Source organism: Zootoca vivipara, chromosome 2, assembly GCF_963506605.1.
Source record: "Zootoca vivipara chromosome 2, rZooViv1.1, whole genome shotgun sequence".
NCBI classification, from domain to species: Eukaryota; Metazoa; Chordata; class Lepidosauria; order Squamata; family Lacertidae; genus Zootoca; species Zootoca vivipara.
In genome coordinates, this window is record NC_083277.1 from 105,671,971 (window position 1) to 105,695,768 (window position 23,798).

At 48.3% G+C, this 23,798-nt stretch overlaps 1 protein-coding gene across 7 annotated transcripts in view; it reads right to left on the reverse strand.

Moving 5' to 3' along the window:
* Positions 1-251: 251 nt before the first annotated feature.
* The window catches only part of ITGA7 (integrin subunit alpha 7), a 71,462-nt gene continuing 47,915 nt past the window's right edge, over positions 252-23,798 (reverse strand). For 5 of the 7 annotated variants that reach the window (XM_035103880.2, XM_035103877.2, XM_060271997.1 and 2 more), the window contains 20 exons: positions 22,715-22,922; positions 21,591-21,784; positions 19,749-19,837; positions 19,444-19,571; positions 18,131-18,226; positions 17,294-17,355; positions 16,873-17,042; positions 15,936-16,085; positions 15,524-15,636; positions 14,801-14,990; positions 13,446-13,529; positions 13,273-13,352; positions 11,743-11,820; positions 9,686-9,788; positions 8,567-8,743; positions 4,923-5,024; positions 4,604-4,717; positions 4,004-4,102; positions 3,210-3,335; positions 252-961 (listed from right to left, as the gene is read on the reverse strand). In XM_035103880.2, coding sequence (XP_034959771.2) covers positions 782-961; positions 3,210-3,335; positions 4,004-4,102; positions 4,604-4,717; positions 4,923-5,024; positions 8,567-8,743; positions 9,686-9,788; positions 11,743-11,820; positions 13,273-13,352; positions 13,446-13,529; positions 14,801-14,990; positions 15,524-15,636; positions 15,936-16,085; positions 16,873-17,042; positions 17,294-17,355; positions 18,131-18,226; positions 19,444-19,571; positions 19,749-19,837; positions 21,591-21,784; positions 22,715-22,922 — 2,543 coding nt within the window. In that variant the 3' untranslated portion in view covers positions 252-781. Of the gene's footprint in view, positions 962-2,405; positions 2,557-3,209; positions 3,336-4,003; positions 4,103-4,603; positions 4,718-4,922; positions 5,025-8,566; positions 8,744-9,685; positions 9,789-11,742; positions 11,821-13,272; positions 13,353-13,445; positions 13,530-14,800; positions 14,991-15,523; positions 15,637-15,935; positions 16,086-16,872; positions 17,043-17,293; positions 17,356-18,130; positions 18,227-19,443; positions 19,572-19,748; positions 19,838-21,590; positions 21,785-22,714; positions 22,923-23,798 lie in introns of all 7 variants that reach the window. The other 2 variants (XM_035103879.2, XM_035103878.2) reach the window with 2 other exon arrangements.

A 23,798-nucleotide genomic window follows, 5' to 3' on the forward strand; every position in this document is an offset into this window, starting at 1 on the left:
TCCCACACCATTTTGGCTGGACTGGTTGGGATTGATGGGAGCTTGAGTCTAACTTCATATGGAAGGCTGCCGGTTATTCACTCCTGCACTAAAGCATGTTGTCTCAAACCCAACCTAGTTCTCAACTTCAGGCATCAAGGCTCTCCAATATTAGTTAGACAAAATAAATTACAAAAAGCTAGCATGAAAAAAACGATCTTGCTCAAGAAGGGGGAATCTCTCGTCTTCTTCACCAGGGGTGGTTGGGTGTGGGGGGTTTTTTTGGCTCTGAACCCCTCTAACACACCCAAGGAATCCAGGTTCTTCTCTTTCCCAAAGAATCAGGTCTTGTAGCAAATGTATGCCCCATTTGCAGCAGAGTAGACAGTGATAGATGCTATTCCAACTCTCAGCAGCAAAATGCAAAGTTCTTTTCCCAGCAGATAAACGCTTTAGGAAACTAGAAATAGAGGGTTCCTCCTGCTGCTCGTTCAGTTTTCCACATGGCTGCTGCCCAGCTTTGCAAGGAAAAGCAGAATACCAGAAAAAAAATTATCCTTAGCAACCTTTGGCTTTGCATAATCTGTCACCGTAACCTCCATGGCTAAGCACGTGTCCCCCTGAATCTCTGCTGAATCCCCCACAAGAAAGGGGCAGTCCAGTGTCCGCAGATCTTCCAGAGAGGAGAGCAGGCAAGGAACCCTATTATCAGCCAGGCTGGTGCCAACACAAAGGTTTATCCAGTGGCAGCTCTCTCTGCCAATCAGAAGCATGCCACAGGGAGGCCAGGGCAGGGATGTATCTAGGCCGAGACAGGAACGTGACCATCGCCCTCCGCATTCCAGTTAGTGACCCAGTCCTTCTTGGTAATGGTGCCCGTCTTCTCCTCACGGAAAAGCTGGCGCTCCTGGTGAGGAATCTTGACTGCATGATACTGCGGCACTTTGTCTTCATGGTAGCGGGTACGTTTGAAGAAGCCAAGCTGGGGAAGAAGAAGCCACAATATTCAATCTATGAAAGTAATGAACAGATTCCCCAATGGAACTGCTGGAAGGCAGGGCAGGATGCCCGCTGTTTTGCCACCAACCCATGGGCTGCATCCTGCAGCTGTAACCAGCGGTGATGATGTATGTTCCCAGGGGTCCTCTCCAGACCCCGTTCTTCATCCCCTGGCGTGGAGCCTGCTCACCACACACCATGCATCGGGAAGACATAGCCTATTCGCATGCACCTTTAACACTTACAAACACTTGTGAGGATTCATTCATCAGGGCACTCTCACCCCCTTGCAGCCGTCTATAGATTTCCCCTCCTGTGTGCATTTGCTAGCCGATTACTGAAAAGCATCTTGCACTTTTGCACCACATCCAGGGGGATGTTTACCATATTCTGGGCTTGTAGGGTGGAATCTGTGCCCCTCCAAATCTCATTGAACTACTACTCTTATCATTCCTGGCCCTTGGTCATGCTGGCTACCATTGGTGGAAGAAAGAGTCCCATCAACATCTGGTGAGTCACAGGTTTCCCCAGTGCTACTACAGCACACGAAATATTCTGAGCAAAGGCAGATACTCTGGCAGTCCTAATGGGAAGCCAGGTGTTTTGAATATACACATCCTGTCTGCTGTGGTAGCTTGCTGGGATGGAGGAGATAAAACAAGACCAGATAGAAGGACCTGCATGTCTGGACACTGGAGGTTCAGAAGTGCTGAATTAGGGCATCTGTTCCCATAAAGTAAAACCATGGGCCCAATGCAGAGAGAGAGAGAGGATAGGTAGCAGCTCCTTGTCCTTGCCACTAGCTGCTGACTTACTTAGAACAAGCAGTGACGCTAAGGAGAACATACAATAGAGGTAGGGAGCTTCAGGGGTTTGCAGTGGGTTTAGGGACTCATTGAGTGCCCAGCAATGCCATCCAGGCACCAGCTATCTTAACTAGCCCGAAGATTTTGTCGACTGTCATCTGCACTTGTGAGCACATACCTGAGTAGCAGCTAAGTACTTCACACTCCTGCTTTTTTTGCAGGCACTCACCTGACTCTCAAGGCATTTGCAGAATTATATTCTGCTACACTCTCACATGCCGTCATTTCCAACAGCATTTAGGCTTTTGGTGCTAGTGCTTCTTGAAGTCCTTGACCATCCGTGGATTATTTCATGGCGATGTATTTTTAACAGTCAACATCCTTGCAACCCGCCAAGAAATCCACATGCACAAAATAATGGTAATCACTCTTGTATGTTACGATCTACAAAGTCCTCCACACACACACACACTCCCGGGTACACTGAGGGCATACTTGGAAGTCCACTGGCCTGCTGTTTGCTTGCACATGCACTAATATTTTTAGTGAGCTCACATTAAGAGCACTCCATCACTTGTTATTCCCATTCCCACATCTGTGCCCTCACTCCTACACACGTACAAGCAGGGGGTCAGTCAGGCGGCGAGGCCGGGCATTACCGCTAGGCCTCCATGGCCTGATTATCGGCATCAGACGGCTGTATGGCCAGCCGAGCCCGGTAATAGTTCGCGGAGTATTTGGATTCCCGGCTTGTCCTCTTGAAGAAGCCGCACTGGGAGCGAGGAGAAGTATGAATGGCGTTATCAGCTTTGCATATGATCTGTCTCCAAGGATGGGGTCTAAAGGCCTGAGCAGCAGCAACAGGATGGCATCCTAAGACTCATCTGTGTTCATGGGTACCCCTCAAGCGGAATCCATCTCCCATCATTATCCATGGGTAGAGGCTTTAGGTTGCCTGCCACCAGGCAGTTAACTCCAAAATGTAAATCCCAGCTGATACGGTTCAATCGTTTTGAAAGGATGTGACCTTGGGGCTCTATGGCTGTGGGGAATAGCGTCTAGGGGTTGGACATTTGTTGCAATGGGAATAATCTCCAAGGGTCTTTATCAAGGCCATTATTTGCAATAATGGACCCTTGATGCCCAGATTCAAATTTTAGTGTGGTGAAGTAAACTGGAACCACCTTGTAAACTCTGCTCCAGCATCACAGAATCGTAGAATCGTAGAATTGGAAGAGACCCTGAGAGTCATCTAAGTCCAACCCCCTGCAATGCAGGAATCTCAGCTAAAGCATCTATGAGAGATGGCCATCCAACCTCTGCTTAAAAACCTCCAAGGAAGGAGAGTCCACAACCCCTGGAAGAGAGGCAAAGCCCCACAGAAACACCCTGGTCACCGCTGCCCCTTTCTCCAGGCCAGCTCACCTTCCATAAGATGGAGACGAGCAGCCCCAGCACTAGGATCCCAGCTAGTACTGCAATGAGGATGATCCACCAAGGCACGCCTCGTGCCACGGCTATGCTGGGATCCAAGTAGACCATCACTGGGATCTGGGGGGGAGAAAGCAAGTTGCAGAAAGTGAGAGAGCAGGCCAAAACGTGGTGAAGAATGGCAGCCTAAGCCACTGCTCAGCTCGGCTGTAAAACCACCTCCCTCTCTGAGGAACAGGCACCACTATCGCTGGCACTTTCTGAAACAAAAGACTGTGATCAAACTAAGGGTGCTTACAGACTGGTAGTATCTTTGGACAGTCTGCTGCTGCTATTTGGGAGGAGGTTCAGTCTGCATGGCATCCCATACTGTTAGCAACACTCTGGGCTATGTGCATAAAAGCCCATATCTGATTTAAAAGGCTGGTTTTCTTGGACAGTATCTCGCTCCTCATTTTCGTATCCTTCCCCCCTCCCTTTTTAAATGGGCATTGCATATTTTACTGGGACAGGGAGAAGTGGAACTGCACTGAGTTTATTTATGATTTCGGTTAAGATTCCCCTTCTCTCTGACCCGGCAGCAGCAACGGGGGGGGGGGGGAACAGTGAGAAAGGCATAACTGTAGAAATCATTTATTCATTTATTAAATTTGTACGCCGCTCTTCGCCCAAAGATCACAGGGCAGTTCACAACCTAAAGATGCAAATTGTCCTTGGCTGCAAAGTATTTCAGATTGCGCAAGGAAAATAACAAGGGGCAAATGAGCTAAGCCGCGAGGCTCCCGTACCTGCACCGTGGCATCCTTCAGAACCAGGTTGCGAATGGTAGATTTCACGGTGATGCTGGCTCGAACAATCACTTCCACCGATGTCGTGTCATAGTACTCCTAAGGGCAAAAAGGGAAGAGGGCTCAGAATAACCAAAAGTCTTAGAATCATAGGATTGTAGAGTTGGAAGGGACCCTGAGTGCCATCCAGCCCAACCCCCTGCAATGGAGGAATCTTTTGCCCAATGTGGAGCTCCAACCCATGGCCCTGAGATTAAGAGTCCCCTGCTCTACCAACAGAGTTATCCCAGGGAATGGACAAGCCTGCAATTAGGATGCTGAAAACCATTGCCATGAGTATTGCAATGGTTCCCTTGCATCCGATGTGTGACTTCATTTTAGATTCTAAATGGCCCTTTTAAGTGGAACTCTCCCATCTAGGACTGCAAGAAATTACTGCTGTGAGCCAAGCCACACAATTCATGGAGATACTCCCTAAAACATATTCTTTGTGACCTGAAATTAGCTGGGCAGGGAGAAGTCCTTAATTTGCGAGGTCTACTCCAGAGGTTTGCACATATTGCTGTTCATCTAATATCGAACAGGGGGAGCCCAACTAACCTCTAGGAAGGTGCTGTTCCAGAGACGGCCCCAGATGCTGAGCACAGCTGAACGGTCAAAGCTGTAGAGAGGACACTGGAAGAGCTGGCAATGAGCAGTACCCACAGCACAGTCCTGAAGCATGAGGCAGAGAGTCATCAAGGATTTTAGTACCAGTCGGTTTGCCGGAAATTATATCCTACACATCAGTGATCCATCAAAACCCAGGTGTTTAAGGTTGTTTAATGAAAAACAGGTTAAGAGACAGCAAAATTTGAGTGGAGGGGCAGCAGACATAATGCTTTCAACGTCTTTTATGAACGTGAAAAATCTCACTCACCAATGTGACATTTTTTTGCTTTCCCCAATAAGTCAGTGGCCGGCTAGTGGGCACCTCAGGCGGCTCGGCCTCTCGCTTCTTCCTACCTTGGTGAAGAGGCTCCTAAAGAAAAGAGCAAGGGATTGGGGACACTTCAGAAACGTGTCGTTTTCTGATCACAAACCAAAAACTGGTCCTCACCGCTGCCTCAGGCAGGCAACGGATTTGCAGGCAACTGTCGAGGATCCATTAAACGCACACACTGGACACAAGGCAGGAAAAAAACACCAGCAAACTGATACACACGTGAATTGATGAATTAGATCATGGGTAGGCAAACTAAGGCCCAGGGGCCTGATCCGGCCCAATCGCCTTCTAAATATGGCCCATGGACGGTCTGGGAATCAGCGTGTTTTTACATGAGTAGAATGTGCCCTTTTATTTAAAATGCACCTCTGGGTTATTTGTGGGGCATAGGAATTCATTATTATTTTTCCCCAAAATATAGTCTGGCCCCCCACAAGGTCTGAGGCACAGTGGACCGGCCCCCTGCTGAAAAAGTTTGCTGATCCCTGAATTAGATTAACTTTAGTTCTGTGCTTTTGAATTAAGAAGAATGTGAAACAAAGCCAGCCCTATGCTTTTGCACACAGAAGATGGAGCTTTTGAACAGAAGTGATTAGAACCTGACCGTGTCTTGGTATGGGAAACAGCATAGAACAAATCCTTGTGGACAGGGACTGATTTATGATTTAGTTAACAAAACTTCATTGGTTGGGAGAGGAAGCAATCCTGGCCCCCTCCTCTCCCACCATGTTACCGTGTTTCCCCTTTTTTAAGACACCGTCTTATAACTTTTTTCCCTCAAAAAAACACACGGTGGCTTATTTTCAGGGGGTGTCTTTTTTTTTAAGTGCTGGTACAACTGGGTCCCACTGGCTCAGGACACTCGGTGCTCTCTTCCGCGCACATTATAAACACCACACTCTAGCCTACTGTGCTATCCAGGTTTTACTGTCAACCAGGCTGGCAGCAGCTCTCCAGAATTTCAAACTTGGGGGTACCTGGGGGTTAAACCTGGGATCCTTCTGCTCCCCGGGCTCTCTCACGCCGGCCGAGGAATGAGGAGGGAGGCCGTGACCCGTCCCGCTCTGAGATGCTTGTGAGGGAAGCGCGAGGGGGACGAGGCTTGGGCCCATGCCCCTGGCGCGCGCGCGCGGCTGAATGACGAGCCGAAGCGGAACCTTTTCTCTGTGGGGGGGGGGGAGACGCGCGCGCGCAAACACACACACACACACACACACTGAGAGAGAGACACGCACAGGGAGAGAAAGAAAGAGACGCGCGCGCGCACACACACACACACACACAGAGACGCACGGGGGAGAGAGAGAAAGAGACGCGCGCACACACACAGAGAGAGAGACGCACGGGGAGAGAAAGAAAGAGACGCGCACAAACACACACACAGAGAGACGCACGGGGAGAGAAAGAAAGAGACGCGCACAAACACACACACAGAGAGACGCACGGGGGGAGAGAGAGAGACGCGCGCGCACACACACACACACAGAGACGGACGCACAGGAAGAGAAAGAAAGAGACGCGCGCACACAGAGAGAGAGACGCACGGGGGAGAGAGAGAAAGAGACGCGCACAAACACACACACAGAGAGACGCACGGGGAGAGAAAGAAAGAGACGCGCACAAACACACACACAGAGAGACGCACGGGGGGGAGAGAGAGAGACGCGCGCGCACACACACACACACACACACACACACACAGACGGACGCACAGGAAGAGAAAGAAAGAGACGCGCGCACACAGAGAGAGAGACGCACGGGGGAGAGAGAGAAAGAGACGCGCGCACACACACACACAGAGAGAGACGGACGCACAGGGAGAGAAAGAAAGAGACGCGCGCGCACACACACACAGAGAGAGACGCACGGGGGAGAGAGAGAAAGAGACGCGCGCGCACACACACACACACAGAGACGGATGCACGGGGAGAGAAAGAAAGAGACGCGCACAAACACACACACAGAGAGAGAGACGCACGGGGGAGAGAGAGAGAGAGACGCGCGCGCACACGCACACACAGAGAGAGACGGACGCACAGGGAGAGAAAGAAAGAGACGCGCGCACACACAGAGAGCGTGCGGCTGCAGCACACACAGAGAGCGTGCGGCTGCAGCGCTCACGAAGCAGCGCTGCACTTAGGGGAAGATGGCCAGGGAGGGGGGCTGCGGGGTCAAGGCAACGCGTGAAAGGGAGGGATGGCGAGGAAGAAGTGGGGAGTGAAGTGATCGGGGCTTTAACATGCCCGCACGCGCAAAAGGGAGGCTCGGAATGTGGAGATCGGTTCTGGCTGCTTCTCTTAAAGTGCCGCAAGTAACGAGCCTCTCTCTCTTTCCTCCTGCCGCTCGTGCCCTTGGTGCTTCGTGCGGCGCTGCTTCACGCTTTGTCAGCGCTGCAGCCGCCACCGCTTCTGGGCACCCACCCGACCCCGCAGGCTTCCTCCTCCTGCCGCGGCCGGCATTGCAGGAGCTGGGTCCTGCTGGCTGGTGCTCCGTGCGGCACTGCTGCACGCTTTATTGGCACTAAAGCAGCCACCGCCGCTTCCGGGCACTGACCCGACCCGGCAGGCTTCCTCCTCCTGTCGTGGCCGGCATGCTGGGTCCTGCTAGCTGGTGCGGAAGTATGGCTTATTTTCGGGGTATGTCTTATAGCTCTCAAATGGTTAAAAACCCTGCCATGGCTTACTTTCTGACTACGTATTAAAAAAGGGGAAACACGGTAGTTGCTGGAGGAGTTAGGCTATGGCAGAGTTGTCTGTCCACTGGTCTCCTAAGAACAGATGAGTGACCAGTGGCCCATCTACTTTCCATCCTGTTCTCAGTAGCTGACTAGATGCTTGTGGGAAACCTACAAGTCTCCACTGACAGGGGTTATGCCGCTGCAGAGCTTCTGCTGCACATGCGGAAGAAATCAACAGGTGTTTTTACTGGTGATAGCAAGCCCAGGGCACCAAAGCCTAGGGATGGTACAGATATTCCTCCACCCAGTTGCTTTCAATGAAGGGGGAGGGAGGGAATGAAAGATGTTCAGCTCCACCAGGCTGAAGAGCTTGGCAAAACTTCCATACAGGCGCCCACAAAGACCCCTTCACATAGCTACCCTGACCCCTCCCCAGACCCACTTAGAATTGCTCCACCTGCCGGTTGTGTATACGACGCAGAGTGCAACAAAAACCAGGAATTGTGCACTTCGTATCAACGCAAAAACAAAAAGCCACATCTCTTTCTGCAGATAAATTTTCCACCCAGGAAGGCAAAAATAAGTGCAAAAAAGGAAAAAAAGAATGGGCAATGTTTGGACATCCCGAGGAGAAATCATGAATACACAATATTAATTGTGCTTTCACTATTACAAACAGCAGGTATTTATTAAGAACCTGGCAGCAGCATGTGGGCCTGACTACTATTTTTATGTTCACCATGAAAACGACAAATGAACCTTAAAAAACACCACAGCAACTAGTACCACAGAATCAAAGACATATCTGCCCAGAAGAGAGGAGATGAGTGGGGCAACCGCTATCATCAACATTGCCTGTTTATCATGCAACCCCTGTTTGTCAAGTTCCCACGACACCTACCAGAGCCAGATTCAGTGAGTTGGGTTTTGGGCTGCAGATCGTGCGATGCTGAGGCTGGGATGATAGCTCCAGCTTCAGTGGGTAGAGGAGCCACTTTCCATTTGCAATTTCATGGGGCCACATGACGTTGAGGAAGGCTGAGCCCAGCGTCTTCAGGGACTGGCCTTGGTTTGAGACCTGGTGTGTGGACAGAGAGGGACAAGCTGTGTTGGAGGAGAATGAAAGGGAAACTGGGTGCTGAAGGGAAGCAAACTCCTCCTCCAACCTCGCGCCACCCCCTGGGTTTTACTCCATATAAACAAGGTTACACTTGTGTGCTTTGCATTAAGCTTGACTAAGTACCCCCTCCAATTGTTAATAACTATTAACACGAGTGAAATCCCCACTATCCATAAATATGCATTGAAAAGGCACATACATATTTGGTGATTAATCTAAGTAACTTTGATTAAGATTATTCTTTGCTATTCTTTGCATTTGTGGGGTAGGTGAGGGAGAAGATCTCCCCCATTATATTCCCCATTGTCAGCTCCATCAAATCCCCAGAAAGAGATTTTTGGAACAGATGCTTGCACCGCCACAGGGACAGAACCCTGAGGTGAAAATATGTTGGTTATTATCTGACTGTGATCCACTTGTCACATGCATGGCAGCCCTATTTTCCTAAAGTCACTAAAAAAGTACTCGTGCCAGCTATGCAAAAGACAATGCTGTAGACTGTGCAGGCGATTCTTTAATTTAACTTATTGTAAATGTTTCTTTTAACAGGTTTTAATTGGCTTGCTGGGTCTGTAATTGAATTTGAAATGGCTTTTAGTGACACACAATAAATGATTGCTTGATTGCTTAAGATTATTGGAGCAGGATATTTGACGTGCTCCCATTGATATATAAAGGAAGAAAGTAAATCGGTAGTTGCACAGGGAGGACACAGCAACCATAAACAAAAAAACCCACAGTCTCTTTATCTCAAACAGCCTAGATCCCATTCCCTATTCAGAGCAGACCCCCACCTCCAAACCTCCTGCGTTCCAGCAGTAACTGGCTACGATACTCTAGAAATACTCTGATTGAAGTGGTTGCAAACTCTCTGATCTGGAGGGGACAAGTGTCACTTACCGTCACTTGGAGAAGCACAGGACTGCCCACCTCACGTTCCCTCTTCATGGCACTTTCACCCCGCACCACCCCACTGAAGAAGAGCTTATTTGGTTCGGCCACTCTACAGAAAAAAAGAGATCATTTATTAATTAGATTATTTATTCTCTCCCAAGGAGCTCAAGGTGATGTATGTGGTTGTCGTCGTCGTCGTCCCCATTTCGTCCTCACAACAACCCTGCGAGGTGGGGTTAGGCTAAGAGACGGTGACTGGCCCAAGGTCGGCCAGTGAGCTTTGTGGCCGAGCGGGGTTCGAACCTTGCTCTCCCAGGTCCTAGTCCGACACTCTAACTGTTACACCACAGATTATTAGATTAGATGAGAGTGCATGGGAAGCTGGAGAAACAGAAGCCCAGGCCACATCACAGCTGCTGGGAATTGCAGCTCTGTGACAGGTCTCCCCACATCGTTTGGGGTTGGGGTTGGGGTTGGGGTTGGGGTTGGGGTTGGGGTTAGGGTTAGGGTTCCCAAGATTCTCTGAGGAAGTCATGAAGGTCAAAGAGGTATAAGAAAGCTTTAAATGTATGGGGTGGACGTGACCTCAATCTCTGTTAATCTGCTCTGTATAGATGTGCATTGAGTTTTCTGCACAAGCAGCGTAGCTTTTTCGATTTAATCTCTTTGGCCATGTGAACAGGCCCCCTGGTCAGGTCCGGATTTAGGTTTGACAAGGCCCTCCCTAAGCTACTGAAGGTAATGGGGCCCTTTATATGTCCAGCTGTTCTTTGTCAACAACAAATTGTCGCTGTTTTTTGTTGAATATATGCTGTACAGTAATTTATGGACCTAATAGGTATGTAGGTTTTATTTTATTTGTTTTTTATATTCTATATTGGAAATGTACATCCAGTCCCTCCCCATTTAAATTTTCGGGGGGGGGGGCAAGAGACATAAATGGCACTGCCCCTGGTACCAATGATTCAGGACAGAACCAATTTATTTTGGTGTGCAGTTCACTACCCATGAGGGCAGAAAATAAGTTCCCGAGATTGGCAGAGAAGGTCAAGGCAGGCTGGGAGTGGGGATTGACTTGTGTATCAAGCTAGCCCAACATACTCTTATGAACAAAATACTGTACACATATTTAACACATTTGCATGTGATTCCTCTTACAGTGCAACTTTTCCACCATTGCAGCATTTTGGAATGGGCTTCATGGAAGAATGACATGCAGGAATTGTTATATCAAAATTTAAAATACAAGGTGGATTTTTAAAGAATGATCCATGAGCAAATACAGTGGTACCTTGGTTCTCAAAAACCTTGGTTCTCAAAAACCTTGGTTCTCAAACTTCAAAAACCCAGAAGTAAGTGTTCCGGTTTTTGAACATTTTTTGGAAGCCCAACATCCAATGCGGCTGTCGGCTATTATTTCCGTGGCACCTGCATCAATCAGAAGCTGTGCCTTAGTTTTCTAACATTTCAGAAGACAAATGGATTTCTGGAATGGATTAAGTTGGGTGTTTTTTTTGCTATTTTTTTGCATTTTTGTTTTTGAGGCTTTTTTGGTTAATTTGTTTTTGTGACTGTGTGGAACCCAGTTCAGCTACTGATTGATTGATTGCGGAAATCGATAAAATCCCCCCATCCAAACAATGACTCTCATTAGTGCAGGTAAGAAAAAAAAATAATTTTAATTTTTATCATCTACAATACTGTCTTAATTATGTTATAATGCAGTACATTGTTCATTGCTTTCATTTTATGGATCAATGGTCTTGTTAGATAGTAAAATTCATGTTAAATTGCTGTTTTAGGGGTTGTTTTTAAAAGTCTGGAACTGATTAATCCATTTTGCATTACTTTCTATGGGAAAGCACACCTTGGTTTTGGAACGGATTCCGGAACGGATTAAGTTTGAGAACCAAGGTACCACTGTATTAAATTCCAGGTGGCTTTTTATCATGCATGCTTCTGTTCTGAATGTATCTCACAGCAGATGCAAAACGTTTTAACACTCTGACAATGAAGTTGCATTGACTTGAACTGGATGTGAACTATCTCCATGTGACCCTTACCCAGAAACAGAGAGAGGAAGTTCCATGATCACGTGGGCACGTGCTAGCACTGGGGCCAACCCAGGCTGCTCCGAGATCCTGTAGGAGAGAGGAGAGTTGGAGGAGTTCAGCTTACGGGTCCCTCCAGACACCATGTTTTTAGGGCACTCGAGCAGGTCGGGCGCCCTGGCGCTGAGGCGCGGAGATCGCTCCGGCGCCCTCGCAGCGCGCAGCACGGCTTCCGTGCGGCTTTGCTGCGCAGCGCCCTGCCTGCCAGCCCGGCGCCCGGCACCACCAGGACTATATCTAGAGCCGGCCCTGCATGTTTTATTGCACATTCATGCTGATTAGCGCTCGTTATGCTATCATGGTGATCATATGCAAGCTCACTTTCAATATTGTCTGTGCCTAAAAGATTTAAGGGCAATCACAATGCTTCCTATCAGTGCATATGCTGCCGACATCTCGTACGGTTTTTTACAACAACTGTTATGGTTTAATTTTGTTGTACTAAAGCCCCTCTGGACTGCAATGTGGTAGCACTGGGAAAGTAAAGGAAAGGTAAAGAGAAAGGACCCCTGGATGGTTAAGTCCAGTCAAAGGTGACTGACGGTGTGGTTGTAGCGCCCATCTTGCTTTGAGGCCATTTGTCCACAGACAGCTTAACGGGTCATGTGGCCAATAGGACTAAACCGTTTCTGGCGCAACAGGACACAGTGTTGGAAGCCAGAGCGCACGGAAACACCGTTTACCTTCCCGTCGCAGCAGTACCTATTTATCTACTTGCCCTGGCATGCTTTCGAACTGCTAGGTTGGCAGGAGCTGGAATAGAACATCGGGCGCTCACCCCGTCACAGGGATTCGAACCACCGACCTTCTGATTGGCAGGCCCAAGTGGTTTAGACCATAGCGCCACCCGTGTCCCTATTGGGGAAGTATGGCAGAACAACTAATAAAGCAGGCTAAACCAACCAGCAATTATTGTGTCAAGAACAGTGCTTTTTTTCCCCTAGAAAAATAGGTGCCGGTACTCACCATGTTTACAGTAAGTGCCGCACTTTTTAACAACACCACAAAGTGGTGCCAATACTGCGTACCCTCGAGTATCCCCTGAAAAACAGCACTGGTCAAGAATATTTTGCAGAATACAGCTGCAATAAACACCAGTTTGGACAGGAGAAGCCCGACAGGGATTGATACCACCACATGCCAATCTCTGCTACCTGAACCCTCTCTTTCCCTTGATAAACTGCCTGACACCTACTGCAGCCTCTCTGTAGCCCCTGACCTAAGGAATTTCTACAATCCTCTGATGACAGCAAAATATACCTAATCAACGAGTTCCAAAAACATAAGCAAACCCAAGTTGCTTAGCAGTTTATATTTTTTTGGAGGCTGACCTTGCAAGATCCGAGCTCGGGGCCACCGTTTGTAAATTTACCCAAATAAGCTCGTACAGGTCTTGCATTGCTTGCGGAGGAGCTCCTGCAATGTGCTTTTGCTTTGGATCTAGCAAGCTCAATTCTGGGGAGGAAGGGATGCCCTACTCACGTGCTAAGTTCTAGCCCTACTTCCAGCTCGGTGGTCTCCAAGGTAATGCCTGAGGTTTCCAGAACAAGGTAGAACCGGACCTGAAGAGAGGAATGGAGTGGGTTTAAGGTGAAAATAAGAGCTGCGAAAGAAGCATGGAGGGGAGGGAGTGGTGGTGCCGATCCGAACCTCACCTGTGCTCCACGTTTCATGGGGTTCCCAAGCTCGCATTCCATATAAGAGGCACTCTGGTTAGACATACAGGTTGGGGCCTTCTCCTGTGAAAGACAAGGTTTTTATTTCATCACCAGAAGGTTTGCAGGGCTGTGTGTTGATCTATGCTAACAAGAAAACAAAACCTACCAACCCACACCGATCTAAATCCTGCACCAAAGTTCCCAAACAATGTGATGAGAATAAATGACTGCATATTTTCGGCTCGAACAATTTCCACACCCCAAAGATCAGATTGCAAATAATTCAGAAAAATATGGCAAGGATTGAAGCAATGGAAAGATATGGAAATTGTCACTCATTGAGCTATATCAGGGATGTCCAACAGGATGATCGCGATCTACTGGTAGATCCCTGGGACGTTTTGGTAGATTGCGGTCCATCGCCCCCTCCCCCTCGCCCCGCCCTTCATTGTTGCACGATCTGCAGGATGGAAGACGGAGTTTACTCAGTGAGGCTGTTTGTTTCCCTTCCCCATCGATTTGTTGGTGAGTGGCTGTTCCTCTTTCTCCCCTAAAACCCTTAAAAATTGGGTTTTCCTCCTCCCTAAAAAAAAATAAAAAGCTCAAAAACTTTGACCTGAACCCCTAAAAAATGGGGATCACTGCCAGTTTTTAATTCTGTAAATAGATTGCAGTCTCTTGGGAGTTGGCCACTCCTGAACTATATAAATAATAGCTCAATAGCCTATACTACTCTAAGTTACCATCAAAAGTTGCCAAACGTGTTCCCTAGCTTTTATTTACGATCGTGTTAAGAACTTCAAGAACTGGTGCTTGAATTTGCCTCTTTCCCCTTGCCCCTTGCCATTCCCTTTGTATTGTGTATTTTAATTGTGTATTTGTAAGCCCGTGGGTGGGGACTGCATTTTTTTTTAAAAAAAAAAAACCATTTGACTGTAAGCAGCTCTGGTAGCCTTTTCTGGCTTACGAGCAGGGCGATTGCGTTTTGCACAAATATTTAAAGCAACCTCCTTGGAAGTCAGCGACTCAAACTCTGGTCAGCCTCCAACCACAGAGGTAGCTGCCTCCTTTGCGGAAGTAGCTGGTGGAGGCTGGTCTATTAGGGTAAATGAGGCACTGTTCCACAAACCTGTCTTGATTCCCCCAAGGCTCCGCCTCTCATTGGTTCTGGCACCACCTACTGTTGGCCTGCCCTACCAGTCCCAAAGGGCACCAGCCACCGCTGGAAGCATCTATTCTGAGTGCCATCTCAGCCAATCCCATAGACCAGCTCTTTCCTATGCTTCCCTCTGTGGACTATACAGTATATTACAGCTACTATACAGTATATTACAGCCGTTTCCAATGTGTACCATGGCATCATAGAGGCGCAAAGCAGAATAAGACAAGGTAGGTGGCAGAGAGACAAGCAGCATGGCTTCGTGGGCATCGTCTCCATCCCGCTGTGGCTCAGCTGCATCCGAAGGAAAGTTGGTGACATGGATCTCAAGGGCTACGACTTTTTGGTCACTCATGGAAAAAACATCCAAGCCATCGTCGCCTCTGGAGGAAAGGAAGAGAGGTTACCATGAAGGCCTTGGGTCTTTTGGGGATTATGGCAGGCATCCCCAAACTGCGGCCCTCCAGATGTTTTGGCCTACAACTCCCATGATCCCTAGCTAACAGGACCAGTGGTAGAGGAAGATGGGAATTGTAGTCCAAAACATCTGAAGGGCCGAAGTTTGGAGATGCCTGGATTATGGCTACATGAACTGGTCCCAGTCTCAACCAGCTCCCTGTTACGGCTGACCTCTGCAGCATCCCTTCACAAAAATCTAGGAGGGATGCCATTGTGTTGGAGATGCACGGTAAGGCACAGCAACTTGTGTGTTTCCTCACTCACAACTACTGTGTGACACCAGAAATGTTCCTGCTAAAATTATTTGTTTTAATTTTTATAAAAACATTTTTGTACCACCTTTCAGCCCCAGCAAGCCCCCACCCCTACCCCATGATTTACAAGAACAGAAAACACAGCAAAACCAAACAATTATACCAATGCTACCGCCAGGTAATAATTCATACCCTGCTCTTACCTGGGCAGGGGATGGAATACAGCATTATCAACACGAGAACAGAACCGGTAGTTCAGCTGCAGGTTGCTCTGACAGATCTTGTCCTCCCCACATCCCTGCTTGAGGAAATTCACCTGGGGGAACAGAAAAGGTATGGGTGGGCATGGCAGAGCTACAAGCGGGTGCAGCTCCAGAGGCACTCTTACAAAGGTCCCCTACAGGAGGAAAGCACTCACTTAAAAACTGCTATAGGGCCACCCAATGCATAGTGCAGATCTCTGAACAAGCCAAATACACAGAGGAGACAGAATAAATGGCAATGGCAAGACATAAGGCTCCTCATTTGTTTCTCACAATGAAACATGCCTTTGCTGCTCACGTGTTGAAGGGGATCCAGGCTTCAGCCTTGGAACCAGCTGTCACACATGCCTACCTCTGTCCTCTGAGTGCTGGGTGGCACAACATTCAGCACCGGCATTAGTGGGCCCAGCGTGGCGCCATGGGCCTGGCGCTTGCTGCGGGCATGCTTGATATTGTAGTTCATCATCACCACAATGGGATGCAGCTTGTCCCGGACTTGGTCCTGCAATAGAGGGCATTGTTGTTTTGTATGGAGAGAGAAAATTCCCATGACTCCCTTTCCCCCCACAAAACAGCAACAAATTCCAACCCCCTGCTGCTCAGATCCTATCCAGCCCCTAAACAGATTACAGTCAAGGGAACGTGGCCCTTGTCAGAAAGAAATGTTCCTCCCTCCTGACACGCAGCATGGGATTGTATGAAGGTAGAAAGGTAAAGGACCCCTGGATGGTTAAGTCTAGTCAAAGGTGACTATGGGGTTGCGGCGCTCATCTCACTTTCAGGCCGAGGGAGCCGGCGTTTGTCCACAGACAGCTTTCCGGGTCATGTGGCCAGCATGACTAAACCGCTTCTGGTGTGACGGAACACTGTGATGGAAGCCAAAGCTCATGGAAACACCACCCCGTTTACTGGCGTGCTTTCGAGCTGCTAGGTTGGCAGGAGCTGGGACAAAGCAACAGGAGCTCACCCCGTCATGTGGATTTGAACTGCCAACCTTCTGATCGGCAAACCCAATAGGATCAGTGGTTTAGACCACAGCGCCACCCGCGTCCCATTGGCTTGTATACCACCCAGTGACCCAGAACAAGGTTTCTAACTCAGGGATACAAGAAAGCTGGGGGTGTGGAAGGGATAGTGTGGGTTGTAAGCCTAGTGCTTAAACAGGGCTGCCATACCGCTCCCATCAACTCCCAAGTTCTTTTATTCCTCAATTACTTTTAAGTGGCTGAGCTCCCAAAGCTATTGCAGGTGGTTCTGGCAGCCCAGGGGTGCTCCAGTGAGAAACCCACCTTCAGCTGTAGTGTGGCCTTGGTACAAGAACGGACATGTTGCTGGGGCAGCTCCACTACCCCGGAGAACTGGTGCTCAGCGTCTGTGGGCTTCTGGTTGTGGAAGGTGACTCGGGAAGCCTGGCCTGATTTCCGGTGGTCAGTATCAGCGTCAAAAGTGTACTCAAGCACTGGGGGAAGGAGCGGAGGCTGTGAGTTGGGGCAAGGGAGAGGGCAAAAGAGGAAGAGACAGAAAGCTGCTTCTATTGGTGTCAGGATTCAGCATCTCCTGGGTTTGCTTATTATCTCAGTGCTGAGAGACAGATACTACTAAAAAGTTCAGATGCAACAGGGGGGTGCGGAACACAGTGCGCTGCCTTGTAACCTAGCTAAGCACCACAAGGCAACAAGTAATTACTGGGGAGGCCCAGCCAATACTCACTGATGGATGGGCTGTAGCTTGGGGGGTTGGCAGTGTAGCTGAAGCAGGCTCTTACATCCATGCTAAGGAAGGAAGCAGAGAAGAAACTCTTATTAACAGTAGAACTCTCCTGAGCTCAGTAGGCCTGAACATATCTTGGGTATGGGGTAGCTCCTTTTTCGAGACTTAAAGAGGACTAGTCCTGGATTAAGAGGCCTATGAACACTGAAGTGTGTCACTCCCCCTAGGCAAAATCGAGACTTCCCCCAAATCGTTAGATGTACCCCAAAGACCACACCTGCACTGTGGGATTCTGGCAGGAGATATGCTAACTGGACAAACAGCGCCAGAAAAACAAGGTGCCCGAACCATCAGATAGCTCTGCTCTGGTGACTGTAAAAATCCTGCCCGTAGAGCCACGCAAGGGTTTGGCACAGCGTTAGGTCCACTGGATCAGATAAAGGTAAAAAGGTAAAGGACCCCTGGACGGTTAAGTCCAGTCAAAGGCAACTATGGGGTTTGCGGTGCTCATCTCGCTTTCAGGCCGAGGGAGCCACTGTTTGTCCGCAGACAGATTTCCGGGCCATGTGGCCAGGAGGACTAAACCACTTCTGGAGCAACGGAACACTGTGACAGAAACCAGAGCGCACGGAAACACCGTTTATCTTACCGCCTATTTATCTACTTGCACTGGTGTGATTTCAAACTGGGGCATATCTAACAACATGCAAGAGGATAAGGCAACAGGTGTATAGGCGCATTCTTGAAAGCACCATTTGGCATCACCTGTGAAAGGGAACGGGAAGAGTGGCAAAGAAGCAAGGAAAGAGACTGTGCATTAAGAAGACTAGTTCTCACCAAATGCCTACATGGTGGCGGCAGTTCATAGCCTCCAGGTCAACATTCTGGGGGGAGATGGTGACATTTCTGGAGATGCGGATGACAGGTCGGGATCTAAAATGTAGATTGGACATGCATAAGAGATTGGATCACTTGCAGACAAATTTGGGTGGGTGGGTGGGTGTGTCATTGGACCCTGCCTGGTAATGCAGTGTTCTTAAGAAGGTTGTTGCTTGCTGTGCATTCGAGGAAACTCCAACAGAACATCCAAGTAAGGATGGGAAAGCTCCCAGATGTAAGCGAAGAGATATTTTATCTTCCCTGTCTTGCTTTCTCTGTTTCCCCCTACAAAGTCCCAGCAACGTCCATGCTTTCTATCAGCCTCTTTCTGACACACATTGCAGCAGCAGCAGCAGCAGCAGAAGGAAAGGACATTTTACAAAAGTCTGAACAGTCACATCACAGTGGTGATGGAGTCCAGAAGCCAGCCACCTTCCTGTGCTGACATAAGCAATCTCTTTTGCAGAACGGTTTGGCTGCAGGAGTTCTGGATTTGGACTACAGTTTCGGTGTCATCCCTTGGTGACCATAGATTATGTGGTGGTCAGCAGCTTTCAGGAGATTCTGTACAGAGCCCATGGATGTGTCGTGGCCCCTGGCTTATCCCATTCCAAAGGAAGTGAAACAGTGCACATTGCTATCTAAAGAGTCCCACTGCTGCAAGACTATTAAGTCCAGAGTCTAAAAAAAAAAATTACCAACGTGCATCAGTGAAATAGAGGGACCTGAGAGACAAGGAGCATGGCAATGGGGGCACCAGGCAGTGGTCACGAAACCAAAACCTAGCCACCCAGAGAGCCCTAAAGTGAAGCCTCCCCCAAGTCAGCACCCCTCAGGGCCAGAATCATACAATCACTAAGCCCACCTTGGTCTCAAATTCCTGCACTGAACCTGGCAAAAATGACAAATTGTACAGCTATGCCAGACCTTGATGGATTAAATAGGCAGCATGGGGCTGTCCGGGGTTCTGACACTCCGGTATGACCTTATCTGCTACTTGTACTGACTCTCTATTGTTGGACCTGCTCTGCCACAGGGACCTCCTCCTGCTATCTGGTCTTCTGCTTGCAAGCAGGACAAGACAGGACAAGAGAATCTCCCAGTGAAAGAGGAGCACCCCATGCCTTCTTAAGGGAAAGCGGCTGTGTGAGACTGTGGGTTAAATACGGTCAGACTGTGAATCCATAGGGCTAGTTGCTGTACTGCAATGTATTTTATGCATCTCAAATCAATGAGGATTCATTCCTCTGTCCTTTTTTTTTAATGCTCACCTGTATAGGACTACTGTGTTGGAAAGAGATCCCACTAGGAGATCTGGGTAGAGGTTGCCATCAATATCCAACCCTCCAGAAAAGGAATATCCAAACATCTTGACGCCAACACTCTCCCCAGTCAGAATCTGCAGAGGATGATGGGGGCAAAACAGGGTAGTAGTGGTGATATATTGGATCATGATTTGGGGTGAGAGCAAAGGAAGGATGCACAGCCAAGAGGGAAATGGGAGGAAGGCCACAGGAATGCAGTGTTCCCCAAATCGCTCCCCTTTTACTGCAAGGTGGGGATAAGGGAGACTGACCTGAGCAGGTTTGGTGACAAACCCTGAATTACTGCCGTGATAGATGTAGACCTTGCCATCGCCATCCAATGGGGCTCCCACTGCAAAGTCTGGAAGAAAACGAACAACAGCAATGGTAAGAACTGTCCCTGCCTCCCACATTAACGGACTTCTTATTGGCTCTCAGAAATGAACTGAGATGTATAATTCTACCCAGATATATTGAAGAGCCACAATGCCACATCAAGGAAGCCCCATCTATTGTCGCATGGTGCCTGGGCAAAAATGGCTGCAGGTGCATCAGACCCACCTGCCAGCATTTCACACGCAGCCAACCTAATTTCAGACTCTCACATAATTGCATACTGCCACAGATCATCTTAATGTACATAGTAGTCTACAAAGCAGGCACACCTTGCCCTATCTTTATCACATAAACCAGGGCAGCACAAGATATCCACACCTCTGAGATCATCACATCCTCTTGCATTTTTTTCCTGTTTCACATTTGCACGTACGCAGCTACTCCCCCTCCTTTAACCTGCCCATGTTTTTCTCCCATCTTGATCCTCAAGAGTCATACACTTCAGTCATAAACATGCACACTTGGAAGTTCATTCCACTGATGCAAAGGGAGATGGCTTTCAAATGCAGACACTCAGCTCGATTCCTAGATTTCCCTTGTCATGAGCCATGACCTAGAAACCATGCTTCTTGCCCAGAGCTGGAAAGATGCAAGATACCTATTAGGGTGGACTGGCAGATGAAACTATTGGATTACATTACACAGAGATGGCAAGATTAACCGGGAAAATCAGAAATCGGGAGGATCAAAACTTCAACAAGGAATGGGACAAATTTATATTGTATCTGAAAGACTACTGTAAACACTTGAATTTGGCAGGTTTTAAATAACTCTTGCAATGATACATAGATTTTGGATTCAGTGGAGGACTGCAAAATAGGTGGAGTTAAAATATGCAGTTAAAAAAAGTTACTTAAGAACCCACGGAGGAGGGAAGTCTTAAGATTCAGAAGAATCTTGTGCAACTTTTGTTATTTGTAATAATATTATTTATGTGAATGACTTTGTAAAAATCAAATAAAAACTATTTCGAAAAAAACCCCCAAAACCATGCACTGCATAATGGATGTCTCAGAGGAGGATGAGGTTATAGCTCCATCCTGGAGGGAAGAATTGGCAGGAACTTCATCAAAACCCCTTAACTCAGCAGCTGAGCATCTCTGCATCGTATGCAGAAGGTTCCAGGTTCAATCCCCGGGTAGGGCTGCAAATGTCCTTCATCTGAAACTCTGGGGAGCTTCCAGACAGACCAATGGTCTGGCTCAGTATAAGGCAGCTTCGCTATGCCTCCCCCAATGACTTCAAAACCAGTGGAGATATGTCAAAACAGTAACCTAGATTCTTTCAGCCGTAGGACACAGTCCTGCTGCTCTCCTCTAGTTCAGAAGAGTCTCCCATAGTAGCCCTGTCTCTCCAAGCTACAGGAGTCAAAGACTGCAAAATAAGGAAAGGAGCCCTTTAACAACAAGTCAGCCCCTCTTGGGAGGAGGGCCATACTACACTACTTGCCCAGTCAACATATAGAAGGCTTCAGTTCTAGCTAGGTGCTTGCAGAGGCAACAGCTTGTTTAGCTGCCACAGGGAGCTCTCCGTGGTCCTGCAGGTGCTGTTGGTACCTTGGACTTACGCCTTGAATTGCTGACTCAGACCATTGATTGGATACCACTGTGCTTCCCCTGTGACCCTTGACAGGACACCCCCTGCCTCTAAACCTACAGTCATAGCTACTTCAAGCAGACCAATTCAAGAGCCCCCACAGGCTCTCTCAGTTCTCTCACCTTGGAAGCCGTCTTGGTTGAGGTCTCCAACAGCCCCCACTGTGATGCCAAACATAGAGTCATAGGAACCATTGAGGCGGATGGGGAGGACATTGTCCCAGTGCCCTGCCTGGTTGATATAAACGTAGACTGCTCCTCCGATCCCTTCCTTGCGGTCAAAGAGGTTCGGTGCTCCGACCACCAGGTCCATCCAGCTAGAGACAACATGCAGTGAGTTCGGCTGCCATGGAAAAACCCATTGCTCTTAGAGTATCCGTAACCACATTGGATTCCCAGAATGGGAAACAGAGCAAGCGACTCAAAACCTCTTATAGCAAAACCAACACATTGCTACTCTTCATTCACTGTGCTGTGAGTCGTATTCTCCCCTGCTAGGGGTTGTGCATCCAGAAGCCCACAGGGAAGACATTATCGCCCACATCTTTTCCAAGAGTGGAATTGCTAATCCCATGGAATAATAGGATTCCACATTTTAGATGGGATGTAGCTACTCCTATTTTCCCCCACGCAGCTCACTTTCTGAAGGACTGTTAATCCACCAGGGGGGAAAAACAGCCTGATTTGTTACTATGCATTTATTGGCAATTTAATGTGCAGAAACCAGGTGGGTGCAGCCTTTTGTATCATGGAGATAAACAGCACTGCTTAGTACTGTAGTGTCTGCACCTCAAGATGCTACATTAGCCAGCTGAAATATTGACAACCCTATCCCCACCCCCACCCACAGTCCAAGAGGGAAGAACACATCCAAATGTTATTGGACTACAACTCCCATCATCCCTGACTATGGTTAGCTGGGGCTGATGGACATTGGAGTCCAACAACATTAGGAGAGCCTCAGGTTCCATACCTCTAGTTTAGTTTGACACTGTTCTAGCTGCTACACCATAGTGGCTCTCACAATGTGTGTTAGGAGTCCATTATCTTGTAAATCACTGGAGCAAGTTGTAAACCAAACCCAGTTCTAACGTCTCCTGTATCCCTTGCCCACCTGTGCTGTAACTCCTGCTAGTTGGGCATCTTATGCTCTTATTACCACCCAACAGACCAGGGTGGCCTTTAAAACAGAGAATGGGCCCAAGCATCATTCGGGCAGAATGCTCCCTCCATCATATCTTGCTCACCCATCATGATTGAGGTCCACCACAGCCAAGGAATAGCCAAAGGATGAAGTGAGCTTCTCTCCTGGGATGATAACCTCAGGCACCAGGCGGTTGACGTTGTCTTTGTGCAGGATCACCACAGCTCCTGTATGGTTGGCTCGAGGAGCCCCTGTTACAAAACTCAGCTCATTCTTCCTGGTAATCCCCACTCCAGAGTCAAGGGAAAACCCTGGAACAACAGAAAAGCATGTTAATGATCACGGAGGGTGAGGCTGTTATGGAAAGGTGTTAGTATGAAAAGACGTATGCGGTCCCCAAATCACCAGTAAAAGCTTTAAAGTCATAAGATCTCAATGCTGGTCCAACTCTTGGCTTCTGAACTTAGTGTGCACATGCGCATGTACACAATGCACGTTGTACGAACCACCAATGCTTAGAAACTGTCCATTTCATTTGGGTCGAGGGTGTCAATGAAAGCTGTTATTTTCGCAATTTTGTTTCATTGGAAAACTGCTTACACATGTGAACAAAGCTATTTCTTAAATCCTAGGTAGCCAGATTTGTTCTCCCTTTTCTCAACTTCTTGCTTTTCACCTATCCCATGTTAGCCTCAGTGGGTAAGATAAGGAACATGTCATCTGCCTCCTCTGCTGCTTGGAGCTGGAATTGGATATCTTCATGTTTCTTGACAGTTGGGCTAATTTAGGGTTTGTCCACACTTACCTTTCCAGGCATGGTCTGTGCTTTAAAGCTCTGTGTTTGAGCACCCTCTTTTTCTGCTCTGGAGCTTGCCCCATGAAAACCCGCTCTTTAAAGCTCAATTGGAGCAAACAGCAATCCGAGAAAAACCGGAATTGACTTTGGTCCGATTGACCGCTAGAGAGTGAATTATTGCTGGGAAAGCTCAGAGGTAACACCACCCCCTCCCCCCAAAAAAAATTGGGCACAGAGCTTTAAGCACATACCTGTGGCTAGAAAGAGCAGGGCAAAATATGTGTGGGATAAGCTCGTAATGGCCAACCCACAACACAAGTGTCACAAGCAGCTGGGGTTTGTAGCATATCTAGCCATGAATATGGATAATTTGGGTCTGCCTAATTATGAT